The sequence below is a fragment of the Lutra lutra genome, chromosome 8, assembly GCF_902655055.1.
Source record: "Lutra lutra chromosome 8, mLutLut1.2, whole genome shotgun sequence".
NCBI classification, from domain to species: domain Eukaryota; kingdom Metazoa; phylum Chordata; class Mammalia; order Carnivora; family Mustelidae; genus Lutra; species Lutra lutra.
The window spans coordinates 43,057,243-43,072,835 of record NC_062285.1 but is presented as its reverse complement, the minus strand read 5'-3'; the positions used below and the strand labels follow the sequence as shown (position 1 = coordinate 43,072,835).

The 15,593-nt window shown below is 40.1% G+C and overlaps 1 protein-coding gene across 2 annotated transcripts in view; it reads right to left on the bottom strand.

The window, feature by feature from the left end:
• The window catches only part of LOC125106737 (antigen WC1.1-like), a 58,398-nt gene that overhangs the window by 14,704 nt on the left and 28,101 nt on the right, over window positions 1–15,593 (bottom strand). For both annotated transcript variants that reach the window (XR_007129414.1, XM_047741227.1), the window contains exons 5-7: window positions 10,064–10,156; window positions 9,675–9,989; window positions 8,248–8,562 (exon numbers count right to left, since the gene is read on the bottom strand). Coding sequence is in view for 1 of the 2 variants with exons in the window: in XM_047741227.1 (XP_047597183.1) it covers window positions 8,248–8,562; window positions 9,675–9,989; window positions 10,064–10,156 (723 nt within the window). In the remaining variant the exon portion in view is untranslated. The remainder of the gene's footprint in view (window positions 1–8,247; window positions 8,563–9,674; window positions 9,990–10,063; window positions 10,157–15,593) is intronic.

Below are 15,593 nucleotides of genomic sequence, written 5' to 3'. Positions count from 1 at the left end.
GAATGGATAAAAAAACAAAACCCATCTATATGTTGCCTACAAGAAACTCATCTTACACCCGAAGACACCTCCAGGTTTAAAGTGAGGGGGTGGAAAAGAATTTACCATGCTAATGGACATCAGAAGAAAGCAGGAGTGGCAATCCTTATATCAGATCAATTAGATTTTAAGCCAAAGACTATAATAAGAGATGAGGAAGGACACTATATCATACTCAAAGGAACTGTCCAACAAGAAGATCTAACAATTTTAAATATCTATGCCCCTAACGTGGGAGCAGCCAACTATATAAACCAATTAATAACAAAATCAAAGAAACACATCGACAAGAATACAATAATAGTAGGGGATTTTAACACTCCCCTCACTGAAATGGACAGATCATTCAAGCAAAAGATCAACAAGGAAATCAAGGCCTTAAATGACACACTGGACCAGATGGACATCACAGATATATTCAGAACATTTCATCCCAAAGCAACAAAATACACATTCTTCTCTAGTGCACATGGAACATTCTCCAGAATAGATCACATTCTTGGTCCTAAATCAAGTCTCAACTGGTATCAAAAGATTGGGATCATTCCCTGCATATTTTCAGACCACAATGCTCTAAAGCTAGAACTCAATAACAAGAGGAAATTTGGAGAGAACCCAAATACATGGAGACTAAACAGCATCCTTCTAAAGAATGAATGGGTCAACCAGGAAATTAAAGAAGAATTGAAAAAATTCATGGAAACAGATGATAATGAAAACACAACGGTTCAGAATCTGTGGGACACAACAAAGGCAGTCCTGAGAGGAAAATATATAGCGGTACAAGCCTTTCTCAAGAAACAAGAAAGGTCCCAGGTACACAACCTAACCCTACACCTAAAGGAGCTGGAGAAAGAACAAGAAAGAAACCCTAAACCCAGCAGGAGAAGAGAAATCATAAAGATCAGAGCAGAAATCAATGAAATAGAAACAAAAAAAACCAATAGAACAAGTCAACGAAACTAGGTGCTGGTTCTTTGAAAGAATTAATAAGATTGATAAACCCCTGGCCAGACTTATCAAAAAGAAAAGAGAAAGGACCCAAATAAATAAAATCATGAATGAAAGAGGAGAGATCACAACGAACACCAAAGAAATACAGACAATTATAAGAACATACTATGAGCAACTCTACGCCAACAAATTTGACAATCTGGAAGAAATGGATGCATTCCTAGAGACATATAAACTACCACAACTGAACCAGGAAGAAATAGAAAGCCTGAACAGACCCATAAGCAGTAAGGAGATTGAAACAGTCATCAAAAATCTCCAAACAAACAAAAGCCCAGGGCCAGATGGCTTCCCAGGGGAATTCTACCAAACATTTAAAGAAGAACTAATTCCTATTCTCCTGAAACTGTTCCAAAAAATAGCAATAGAAGGAAAACTTCCAAACTCATTTTATGAGGCCAGCATCACCTTGATCCCAAAACCAGGCAAGGATCCCAACAAAAAAGAGAACTACAGACCAATATCCTTGATGAACACAGATGCAAAAATTCTTGCCAAAATACTAGCCAATAGGATTCAACAGTACGTTAAAAGGATTATTCACCACGACCAAGTGGGATTTATTCCAGGGCTGCAAGGCTGGTTCAACATCCGCAAATCAATCAATGTGATACAACACATTAATAAAAGAAAGAACAAGAACCATATGATACTCTCCATAGATGCTGAAAAAGCATTTGACAAAGTACAGCATCCCTTCCTGATCAAAACTCTTCAAAGTGTAGGGATAGACGGCACATACCTCAATATTATCAAAGCCATCTATGAAAAACCCACCGCAAATATCATTCTCAATGGAGAAAAACTGAAAGCTTTTCCGCTAAGGTCAGGAACACGGCAGGGATGTCCGTTATCACCACTGCTATTCAACATAGTACTAGAAGTCCTAGCCTCAGCAATCAGACAACAAAAGGAAATTAAAGGCATCCAAATCGGCAAAGAAGAAGTCAAACTATCACTCTTCGCAGATGATATGATACTCTATGTGGAAAACCCAAAAGACTCCACTCCAAAACTGCTAGAACTTGTACAGGAATTCAGTCAAGTGTCAGGATATAAAATCAATGCACAGAAATCAGTTGCATTTCTCTACACCAACAACAAGACAGAAGAAAGAGAAATTAAGGAGTCCATCCCATTTACAATTGCACCCAAAACTATAAGATACCTAGGAATAAACCTAACCAAAGAGACTAAGAATCTATACTCAGAAAACTATAAAGTACTCATGAAAGAAATTGAGGAAGACACAAAGAAATGGAAAAATGTTCCATGCTCCTGGATTGGAAGAATAAATATTGTGAAAATGTCTATGCTACCTAAAGCAATCTACACATTTAATGCAATTCCTATCAAAGTACCATCCATTTTTTTCAAAGAAATGGAACAAATAATCCTACAATTTATATGGAACCAGAAAAGACCTCGAATAGCCAAAGGAATATTGAAAAAGAAAGCCAAAGTTGGTGGCATCACAATTCCGGACTTCAAGCTCTATTACAAAGCTGTCATCATCAAGACAGCATGGTACCGGCACAAAAACAGACACATAGATCAATGGAACAGAATAGAGAGCCCAGAAATGGACCCTCAACTCTATGGTCAACTCATCTTCGACAAAGCAGGAAAGAATGTCCAATGGAACAAAGACAGCCTCTTCAATAAATGGTGTTGGGAAAATTGGACAGCCACATGCAGAAAAATGAAAGTGGATCATTTCCTTACACCACACACGAAAATAGACTCAAAATGGATGAAGGATCTCAATGTGAGAAAGGAATCCATCAAAATCCTCGAGGAGAACACAGGCAGCAACCTCTTCGACGTCAGCCGCAGCAACATCTTCCTAGGAACATCACCAAAGGCAAGGGAAGCTAGGGCAAAAATGAACTTTTGGGATTTTATCAAGATCAAAAGCTTTTGCACAGCAAAGGAAACAGTGAACAAAACCAAAAGACAACTGACAGAATGGGAGAAGATATTTGCAAATGACATATCAGATAAAGGGCTAGTGTCCAAAATCTATAAAGAACTTAGCAAACTCAACACCCAAAGAACAAATAATCCAATCAAGAAATGGGCAGAGGACATGAACAGACATTTCTGCAAAGAAGACATCCAGATGGCCAACAGACACATGAAAAAGTGCTCCATATCACTCGGCATCAGGGAAATACAAATCAAAACCACCATGAGATATCACCTCACACCAGTCAGAATGGCTAAAATTAACAAGTCAGGAAATGACAGATGCTGGCGAGGATGCGGAGAAAGGGGAACCCTCCTACACTGTTGGTGGGAATGCAAGCTGGTGCAACCACTCTGGAAAACAGCATGGAGATTCCTCAAAATGTTGAAAATAGAACTACCCTATGACCCTGCAATTGCACTGCTGGGTATTTACCCTAAAGATACAAACGTAGTGATCTGAAGGGGCACGTGCACCCGAATGTTTATAGCAGCAATGTCTACAATAGCCAAACTATGGAAAGAACCTAGATGTCCATCTACAGACGAATGGATAAAGAAGATGTGGTATATATACACAATGGAATACTATGCAGCCATCAAAAGAAATGAAATCTTGCCATTTGCGACGACGTGGATGGAACTAGAGGGTATCATGCTTAGCGAAATAAGTCAATCAGAGAAAGACAACTATCATATGATCTCCCTGATATGAGGGAGAGGAGATGCAACATGGGGGGTTGAGGGGGTAGGAGAAGAATAAATGAAACAAGATGGGATTGGGAGGGAGACAAACCATAAGTGACTCTTAATCTCACAAACTGAGGGTTGATGGGGGGAGGGGGTTGGGAGAGGGGGTGGGTTTATGGATATTGGGGAGGGTATGTGCTATGGTGAGTGCTGTGAAGTGTGTAAACCTGGTGATTCGCAGACCTGTACCCCTGGGGATAAAAATATATGTTTATAAAGCTGTAAAAAAAAAAAAAAAAAAGAAAGAAAGAAAGAAAGGATGAATACCCAAGTTTTGTAGCAACATGGATGGGACTGGAAGAGATTATGCTGAGTGAAATAAGTCAAGCAGAGAGAGTCAATTATCATATGGTTTCACTTATTTGTGGAGCATAACAAATAGCATGGAGGACAAGGGGAGATGGAGAGGAGAGGGGAGTTGAGGGAAATTGGAAGGGGAGGTGAACCATGAGAGACTATGGACTCTGAAAAACGATCTGGGAATTTTGAAGGGGTGGGGGATGGGAGGTTGGGGGCACCAGGTGGTGGGTATTGTGGAGGGCACAGATTGCATGGAGCACTGGGTGTGGTGCAAAAATAATGAATACTGTTATGCTGAAAAAATAAAAAAATAGAAAATTATCATCAATATAAGGTCTTAGAGTTTAATATCCCTTCAGCTTTTAGGGACACAGAAACAAGAAAAGGAGGTAAGGAAAGAGAAGCAAGGAAGGGAGTGAGCTCTGCCTTTGAAATATCTATCACCATGCTGTCCCCTGGCTGTGGACTTCAGGTAACTCCTAGCCTATCTCCCAAGATATACCTGAGCTGGCAGGGAAGGGGGAGAGGGAAAGAAGGAACTGGAAAAGAATGTTAAGGGAAAGGAAAACACTATGAAAATGCAAAAAAAAAGTAAGGAAGAGAGGGAGGTAAGGAGGAAGAGGAAGAGGCCATCCCATCGTGACTCCAGTGTTCTTTTACCTCACAGTATTGTTCATTCCCTGAGGGACCATCACAAGGTGAGATACCTTTATGCTACTTTTACTTAGAATGAACTCAAATCTGCCTCCTTGTAAGCGCCATCCATCAGCCTGGTGTCCTGTCCCCTGCATCAGCTAGTTCATGGTGATTCTTCTCCTTTCATGGTAAAGTCCTTCAAACGTCAACAGTCAAGTTACATCTATACTGGCATTTCTGCTAATTAGCCTAGTTACAGACTTCCTATGACATGGTTTCCAGTTGTTTTACCACTGGAGACACATAACCCAGACAATGAAATGTGCCAGTGTCACTTCTAAAAGTAGATCACCCCATTACACAACAAATCAATCCACTTGGTAATTAAAATAAATCTATTTCCCACACTGAATACTATACTTCAGCACCTTACGTCTCACTCTTTGCCCTTCACAGTTTCTCAAACGCGTTGTATACTTTTCTAACCATCACCTTATTGATACTTTTACTTCTGGTTTCTACCCTGCCTCAAAAATGTTCTCATTAAACAGTCAATAACACACAATGCCCCAAATCTGTTGGGTATTTTTCAGCTCAAGTGTTCTTGAAACCTCAGTAGAATTTAATATATATAAACATCCCCCTTTCCTTGAAAGGAGCCCGAGTTCCAAACACAGTATTGTTTGGGTTCTTGTTTCTCTGTCTGCTCTGCATCAGACTCCATGTCTGTTCATAGACTGTACTATATTTAAAAAGTTAGTGTTTCCTGGAGTCTGTTTAAGGAGCATTTATATTCCCAGTGATCTCAACTCCTATCTAACAATCAGGGAGATGGAGGGACTGCCAAGAGAAAAAAAAATGAGAAGGAATGAGAAGCAAACCTGCTGAACACTGCTGAAAATTCATGAATACTGGAGAGGAAAGTCTGCTACATTTCATTACCAATTCAGAGGAATGGTGGACCCTAATGCTTAACTGGATGAGTTTAGAATAGTAGAAGAGGGGAAATCATTGAGGACCCTGAGTGGTTACTGACCATACTTTCAGAAGCTTGGCTGTGGACGAGGGAGAAGAGAAAGGGACAGTAGCAAGGAAGTCAAGGAAAACTATTCAGGTCTTTTTCAACATATGAGTCACACAAACCCATATAGATAGATAGATAGTTAGATAGATAGATATATTCTCATCTATATATAGATGAGAATAAACCAGGAGATGGGGAAGTCGATGGCACTATAAGAGGGAATAAAAGTGAAGACTTTGACAAGTGCACTTAGGATCCATAGCCTGAGCAGAAGAGCTGGCCTAATATGAGGCCTGAGGCCACTGATCCAGGAGGCCAAGCAAGTACAGAGTGGGCGCAGAGACCACAAGTAAGAAGATTTGGTGAAAGGCAGAGGAGGAGTTTGCAGCCAACTGTTCTAATTTCTCAGTGAGGTAAGAGGCAAGATCATGATTTGAGACTAGATGGTGGGGATCAGGTGTTGACAATGTGAGGAAAGCAGAAAATATATGAAACACAATTTTAAATTTAGGGCAAGCATACATATTGAAGAAGTATAGTAGTCCTCAGAGACACTATGGAACCCCCAGTAGAGATTGGGTCCATGAATTCGAAAGTAGAGTAGCCACTTGACTATGTGTTCTTTCCCCCACCTTTGCCTTAGTCCAGTGCAGACAAGGAGTACTCAGGTAGTTGACTTTAACCAGGTCTGGAGTTTGTCAGGTGAAGCTGACAAAGAGGAGGCAAGGGAATTGTATAAATTAAAGGAGAAGGATTTTAATGTTGGATCATATTATCTAATCTGACTAAGAAAAAAATGTGCAGATGGATGGAGAGTACAAAAGTAAGAAAAAAATTGATAGGGGAAAGTTTGGTCATCTCCATGAGCACAAGGAATTATTTGAAATGGAGCATATGGGTTAGGAACCATAAGGATAGGAAACACTGGTCAGAGAATGGAATAAAGAAATCAAGATTTCAAGCTGTACTGTTGTTGGAGGTCAGTGGTATATGCATAGGCAGAGATAGGAGGAAGTCTATGAGCTGCGAGGTGAGGCTGCTGTCTCAGTTGTGTTTAAAGATATTGGAGGAAGTACCAATGGTTCCAGGAGTAAGACAGAGACGAGGAACTTGGTGAGTCTGGTGTTGCAGTCTTCAGTGGACAAGGGGAAGTGACCAGAAAATTACGGTGATGACAGCAACAAGCAGAAGTACTAGGGGGTATTTATTGCCTCATGGCGTGAATTTCAAGTAGCCATATGTTAAAAGAGACACAGAGGAGGAATCATTGAAAATGGCAACTGAGAGCAAGAAGTATATTCCACGTCTCAGAGAAAAGAGTGTTGAGAGGGGGAAAAAAGAGCCTCCAGGTGAGGGAGAAATCAGTGTTTTCAGGGGAAAAGCAGGTTTTGATCCAAACACCAAAGTGAAGGGAACTTGGAGGACATAAGAGTGTTTGAAGATGATGGGCTCCAACTACAGCAGGCTCTGTAGAACATTTTGGAAGAGTGAGATGAGGGGGACAGATTAAGCACTTGGTAGTTAATGAAAGGCTCAGAGGATACAGGATCATCCCCGAAAACTGAGATCTTGAGGGCCTCTTAGAAGACAGAAATTCAATCAGAAAGTCATGGGGTCATGAGGCTACTGACTTCTCAGCAGTTCTCCATGATGAGACAACCAAGAATAAACAAATTCCTCTTTAACAAGAATGTCTTCCTGGGCTCTGCCTCAGAGAGGTCTCTGGCTCTGCTCATCATTCCGGGGAACCCTGCTCCCCTCTCCCTCACCATTTTCTGCTCTGGCCATGATGGGTTTTTCTCGTGCCTCAAAGATGCCATGTTTTCTCCTACCTCAGTATGTACACTGACCCAAGCGATCTCTCCACTTTCTTCCTCTGAGAAACTCTTACCCACCCTTCACCTTTCACTCTAAGTATGATTTCCTCTTTTACACCAATTCCACAATTCCACAGCACTTTCTAACTCTTCATGAAATTTCTGCCTAATGAGAGTTTTCAAAACTGGACTGTAAGCTTCATGATGGCAGAGACTATATTTTCTTCTCTTCTCCATCCTCTCACCTGCAGCATAAACTTGTGCGTACAAGGCACTCAGTTACTATCTATCAAAAGGCTGACTGGGGGGCTAGTCTGATTGGTGTGGTTACATTCCAGTGTAAAGTTACCATTAGCTTAAGAGGCAAAACAATCAGGGCTGATTCCTTACTTGGCCCCTTATTCACTTTAACGTGTTGGGATATCACTTAACTATTCCTAACTAATTGGCAATTGCTTAGAAAGTTTATCAGGGTATTGCTTGTTTTCAATGCAATCCTTCTGGTATTTTTCATATAAACTGCTATTGACACCAGTTTCTTTATTTTTTCCTGTGAAACGAGATTGGAACATATAAGATAAATAATCATCCAAACTTCATGTTGTACTCTTACCTTAAACTTACCCTTTGATTTGAAGATAAAATCTCACTAACAACATCCTACAGGACTGGTACAGACCCATGGAAACAGTAAATTACCTGCACAGGAGATATAAGCTTCCTCTTGTGAAGAACATGAGTTGCGTCTCCAGGGGTCAGAAGGACATTGCCAGAGAGAGGAATCGGTTTTCCGACACTGGATTTGATCCACCCACCGAAGTCTAGAGCCTTCCCTGGGAACTATGGAATCGCTGACCGTCCCACTGTCTCCACAGCCAAGATGTCTACAGATGATGGACAAGGTAATGTCTGCCATGGGGCTGTGGCAGACACTGCCCCAGGTCCCATTGTAGAAAACTTCCAGCCACCCAGCACACTCCTGGTCCTCGCTCACCATCCTGAGCTTCAGGAAGTCTAAATTGGAAGGCGAGAGAGGGGGAAAGAGTCCACAGTAAGCATTCCATTCAGTGCCCTTGATTTTTTTTTCTCCATGCCAGAGACTATTAACATTCATCCCTGACTCTGCTGAGGAAGGACCCACTAAGTGGCAAGACTGAAACTGACCTCCTTTTTACCTGATTTTGTGTGTTTGTGTCTGGGTTTCTATTTCCCCCACAGCGATGTAGTAGAATATGAACAGAGAAGAATAACCACCTGGGCACTCTACCCAGAGGAAAAGCTGAATCCTGCTTCCTGACTAAACATCTGACAGAGTATGTGAAAGGGAGTGTGGAAAGTGGGGTGATAAGCTGAATAATGGCCCCCCAAAGGTGTTGCGTAAATATGTTACTTTACATGCCAAAAGAGACTTTTCAGACATGATTAAGATAAGGACCTTAGGATGGTGAGATTAACCTGGAGTAGTGTGGGTTGACCAGCTAAGCCCAATTCCAATCACCTCTTTAGATCTACTATCCTTAAAAATGGGAAATCTTTCCCAACTTCAGTCAGAGGGAAACGTGACTGAGGAAGAATGGTCAGAGGAAGGCAACGTTTTCAGCCTGAAGAGAAAGAACAGGATCTACCCCTCAGCCAGTGAATGCACATGGCCTTAGGAAACTAGAGAAGACAGGGAAAAGGAATCTCCCCCAGAGTCTCCAGAAAGAATGTAGCCCTGTTGACACCTTGATTTTAGTCCAGTGAGACCCTTGTTGGACTTTTAATGTAGAAAACTATACATTGATAATTTGTGTTGTTTCTACCACTCATTATATGGTAATGCCTTTCGACAGCAATAGGATCCCAAGACTATTGAGACCACCAAAGAGAGCTGAAGTTCCAGCCCTGCTTTCAAATGGAAACTGTAAGAAATGGCTCTGTCAGGAGCTCTTGCTGTGAAGGAAGGACCTGAACCTCAGATGCCACAGGAGGAAAAGAAAGCACCTAATCTTTATAGCTAAAAAGACAAGCAGTGTGGAAGGACGTCTTCTCTTCTGGCCCTCTCAGCAACACCCCTCAGGGCTCAGACTCCCATCTTCCAGAGCCCACACCTCCTCTCCCAGGCTGTAGACAGCACACAGGCAGACCTGAGCAGATGACCCCTGCATCCTCGTTGTGTCTGCAGTCATTTTGTCCCCAGCCCCGGGAAGGACACTTCCAAATGTGGGACTCCTTTCCTGTGCACTCCACGTTGTCCAGCCACATAGGGCCCAATCCCTCCCCGAAGTGAGCAGACACCGTGGCATTGAGGGCTTCTCCGCAGCCCAGCTGTCTGCACACCACGTGGGCATCACTCAGGTCCCAGCTGTCATCACAGATGGTGCCCCAGGAGCCCTGGTGAAGGATCTCCACTCTGCCGGCACAGGGACCGCCTCCGTCCACCAGGCGGAGCTGTCTGCGATCTGAGGAGAGAATCAAGCCACTGGAGCATTTCACAGGAAAGGAGAAGGACTTTCTTGCCCCTGGGACCCTTTACCTGAGCAGGTGGCTGCACTCTCCTGTGAGGCTGCAGAGCCCTCGGGTTCAGACACAGAGTCGTTGCACTGGGGCAGCACCTGGGTCTGGTTTCCTGCAGAAACAGCACGGTCAGAGGGCTAGGAGGGTTGAGGAACAGGAAACTGAATTAAACTCAAGAGTAACCTTGTGCTGGGGTCTAAGATGAAAGCTGAAACATAACAGCAAGTCTACTAGAATTGTAGATTTCACCTCTTTACGGGAAGTTCTGCTTCTGACAATGCCAAATTTTTGTTATGCAGCATTAGGAACCAGGAAACTTATACATGCCATAATACTGAGCATTTACTGAAGACAAACGAAATGTTTGTCTTCAAAAGGACTTGAAAAGGCATGTTCATAGTATCTTTATCCGTAATAGCCCCAAACTGTGATGCCACCTAAAACATGTGACATTCTTGAAACAAAGTAACAGGCAGAAGCTGCATGGGCTGGGTCCATGCTGTCAATGAGGACTTAGAGGAGGTAAGGAAAATGTGACTGGAAGCTGGAGGGAAAATGAGCAGTGATCTGTGTTATGTAAATTAACATACAGTTGCTTTAAGTGACTAGATTGGGAAGAAATTTATTATGCAATAGTAACCAGAATATACCTTCCATCAGTCTCAGTAACTCAGAGCAACCAGCAAAATCAGTCAGTAAATATTTATTTACCTCGAACCCACAGAATACACATTATTCCCAGGGATACAGCTCATTTAGCAAGGCTGACCACATTTTATACTCCCCCCTACATACACACACAAAGTGACATTTTAAAAATCATTAAATTTGTTTTTTGAAAACAATTTTGAAAAATCATTAAAATGTGTTTTTTGAAAGAAAAATATATATATATATATTGACCAAAATAGGATTAAGCTGGAAACACAGGATTTATACTGTGCAACAAAGTAAGGAAGATCAGTGTTCAGTGGTTGACTTTGCTAATACTTTCAATTTCTACTTTGAAATCAGCCAAATCCCAATTTGCATTCAGGCAGGATGGTATGTAACACCAATTTACCATGCTTCCACTATATTTAATTCTCCTGACTATGGCCACAACTCAAATTGAAAGGAGAGTCTACATAATAATCGGCCTGTATTCTTTAAAAAGTTGATGTCATGGGGCTCCTGGGTGGCTCAGTGGGTTAAGCCGCTGCCTTCGGCTCAGGTCATGATCTCAGAGTCCTGGGATCGAGCCCCGCATCGGGCTCTCTGCTCGGCAGGGAGCCTGCTTCCTCCTCTCTCTCTGCCTGCCTCTCTGCCTACTTGTGATCTCTCTGTCAAATAAATAAATAAAATCTTTAAAAAAAAAAAAAAAACCTGATCCCTTTAAAAAAAAAAAAAAAAGTTGATGTCATGAAATACAAAGCGAGATTCAGGAAGTGTCCCTGATTAGAGAACATTGAAAGGAAGACAACTGAAGGCTGCATATTTCCTCAACTCTTTTTTTGTTGTTAAGTACATATTAGGGACAGTTGGGAGATTCTGAATCAGACTGGAAAATAGAATTACAACAATGGTAATCTGTCAGAAGATGAATGGATAAAGATGTGCCCTATATAATGTAATATTATTCAGCCATGAGAAAGAAGGAAACCCTGCCACTTGGGGCAATAGGGATGGATAATGCAGGCATTAGACTAAATAGGATAAGCCAGAAGAAGAAAGACAGGTACTACATGATATCATTTTTATGTAGAATCCAAAAAAAAAAAAAATCAAAATCAGTATGATGCTAATAAGCAAAATAAGTCAGTCAGAGAAAGACAAATACCGTATGATTTCACTCATATGTAGAATTTAAGAAACAAAACAGATGAACAAAAGGGAAGGAGAAAAAGAGAGAGAAGCAAACCGTAAGACTCTTAACTACAGAGAATAAACAGGGTTGATGGAGGAAGGTGGGCAGGGAGAAGGGCTAAATACATGATGGGCATTAAGGAGGGCACCTGTGATGAGCACTGGGTGTTGTAAGTGATGAATCACTAAATTCTATGAACTAGAATTTAAATAAAAATTTGAAAGAGAACCAAAATCAAAATCATAGAAATGTGGAGTAGCATAACTGTTGCCAGCGGCTGGGGGATGAGGAAGTAGGGAGAGTTGTGTAAAAATGTACAGACTTCCAATTATAAAATAAATCAGTTCTGAGGGCCTTATGCATAACGTAGTGACCATAGTTGATAACACCGTATTGTATAATTGAAATTTGCTGTAAGAGTCTAACTTAAATGTTTCACACATACACAGAAAGGTAAATTTGTGAGGCCATGGCTGTGTTAATTAACTAGAATGGGGGGAATCCTGTCACAAAGTATATGTATATCCAGTCACCTCATAGTACACTTGGATGGTGCTACGGTTTTGTCAGTTATACCTCAATCAAGCTGAAATTTTAAAAAATTTTTGCTAAGAAATTGTCCATTTTGATTGAGATTGGGGTTAATTTACAGATGAACTTTGAGGTAGCTGACTATATTTAATATTTTCAATTCAGTTATATGGTTCATTTTAAACATCTTTAAGCTCTCTTGGTGGTTTATGTTTTTTATCTTATCAGGACTAGTACATCTTTTCATTTTATCATCTTTTTCATCTTTTTATTGATACTATTTGCTAATATTAATTTTAAAAATTTTGTATATATTTTGTACATGATATTGTATCCAGCAATGTTATAGACTGTAACTGCTAGTAATCTAACTACAGATTCCTTTGAGTTTTATGCATTTGTGCATTTTTTGCAATCATGTTGTAAATTTTATTTCTTCCATTTTAGTTCTTATACATTTAAATATTTTTGCCCCCCAGTAAATTGTTGGATTAAAATGGTAATAGATATTAATATCATCTCCCTCATCCCAGGGAAAAATATTTCAATATTTCACCATTAGTGTGATATTTGCTCTGGATTTTTGTTATATGGTCTTTAACAGACTGAAGAAAACTCCTTCTATTTTCAATACGTTAAGAGATGTTATCATGTATCATTCTTGAATCTTTCGAAATGCCTTTCCACATCTGATGAAAAGATTGTGTGATTCTTTTCTTGTTTAGTTTTGTTAATTGGTACATCTTATACTAACTGCATTTCTGGGACAAACTATCTGGTTGTGGTATTCATTTTTTTACATCTCCAGATTTAATTCGCTTACATTTACTTCATGAATTTTGAATCCATAAAGAAAAAGTGGTCTGTAATTCACCTTTCTTCTAATATCCCAGCCAGATTTTTATATTTATGGGTCCCTTCTGATATTTACAAGATTTTTGCAACTTTTCTGTAAGGTTGTGTTTGTTTAAAAAAAATAAAAAAATAAAAAAAAAGGTTGTGTTTGTGTTTCCTTAATGCAAAGGAAAAAAAGAATTAATACCCAGTCTTCCAAAAAATTAAAAAAGAGAGAGAGAATAATTCCTGCCTCACTTATAAGAGTTGGAAAAGTGTGTCTGTAAGAGGTGGTAAGCTCATGAGTCTCTTATGTCACCATCTTGGACAAGATCATCAAGCTCTTTTTGGTGAAAAATAACAAGCTAATTATAAAATTCGTATGGAAAAAAACAAGAATGATGATCAACACTGATCAACAACGATCTTGAGAAGAAAAACAATGAAGTTAAAGGTATAATTTTACCACTTATCAAGACATACTACATGGACATTGAGGAGGGTATGTGCTATGGTGGGTGCTATGGTGAAGTGTGTAAGCCTGACGATTCACAGACCTGTATCCCTGGGGTTAATAATACATTAGATATTAATAAAAATTTTTTAAAAAGACATACTACAAAGTTATAATAATTACTGAACTGGGGTGTTCATGCCAGAATAGACAATGATACAATAGAAGAGATTGGAATCCAGAAGATGACCCAGATATACTGTAGACTCATTATGACCAAGGTGGCGCTGTAGTGGGGAAAGTGTCTTTTTAAGGAAGGATTCTGAATGGCTAAAATTAACAAGTCAAGGAATGACAGATGCTGGCAAGGATGCAGAGAAAGGGGAACCCTCCTACACTGTTGGTGGGAATGCAAGCTGGTGCAACCACTCTGGAAAACAGCATGGAGGTTCCCAAAAAGTTGAAAATAGAGCTGCCCTACAACCCAGGAATTGCACTACTGGGTATTTATCCTAAAGATACAAATGTAGTGATCCAAAGGGGCATGTGCACCTGAATGTTTATAGCAGCAATGTCCACAATAGCCAAACTATGGAAAGAACCTAGATGTCCATCAACAGATGAATAGATAAAGAAGATGAGGTATAGATATACAATGGATTACTATGCAGCCATCAAGAGAAATTAAATTTTGCCATTTGCCACAACGTGGATGGAACTAGAGGGTATTAAGCTGAGTGAAATAAGTCAATCAGAGAAAGACAATTATCATATGATCTCCCTGATATGAGGAGTTTGAGAGGCAAAGTGGAGGGTTTGGGGGGGTAGGAAAGGAATAAATGAAACAAGATGGGATGGAGAGGGAGACAAACCATAAGAAACTCTTAATCTTACAAAACATACTGAGGGTTGCCAGGGGTAGGGGGGTAGGGAAAGGGTGGTTGGGTTATGGACACTGGGGAAGGTATGTGCTATGGTGAGTGGGTGAGTGCTGTGAAGTGTGTAAACCTGGCAATTCACAGACCTGTACCCCTGGGGCTAATAATACATTATATGTTAATAAAAAAATAAAAAATTATAAATTAAAAAAGGAAGGATTCTGAGCCTATTGGATATTCATGTAAAAATATGAAATTTGATCCCTATCACATATGAAAACCAATTCCAGGACTGTATAACAAAATGTGAAATAAAGATAACTAAACCATAGAGGAATATCTTCAGGATCTTAGGGCAGACAAAGTTCTCTTCAAAGGACATAAGAAGCAGTATGTGGGGGAAAAAAAGTTGATAAATGGAGCCTTATTAAATTCAAGAACTTGGCTTATCAACAAACACCATTAAGAGAGTAAAAATGAAAGGGCAAGAGTTAAACACCCAAAATAAATACATACATATTTATACCACAAGTCATTGTCACAGTTATCTGCAACATCCCTATTTGTAATCACTGAGAAGTGGAAATAAATAAAAACTCCACCGTCAGTTGATGGATCAATAACTGGTCACATGGGTCATTCAATGGGATATGTCACAATAATAAAAATGAGTGAAACACAGTTATAAACAACTACCTGCATGAATCGCACACACAGTATGGAATCAAAGAAGTTAGATGAAAAATGAAACATACTATATGATTTTATATAAACTTCAAAATAGGAAAAAACTATTCTATAGCATAGAAATGAGGAGACTGGTTTTCTTCAGACAGAAGGGTGGGCCTAGGGACCGGTAGGGTATGAACGTGGCTTCCGGGGTGCTGCTAATGATCTCTTTGCTGATCTGGGTTGGGGTTACACAGTATGCATGTTGTTATGATTCATTAAAGTACATGCTTACTACTTACAGACTTTCTCTGCAAATAATACTCAGATATATTTT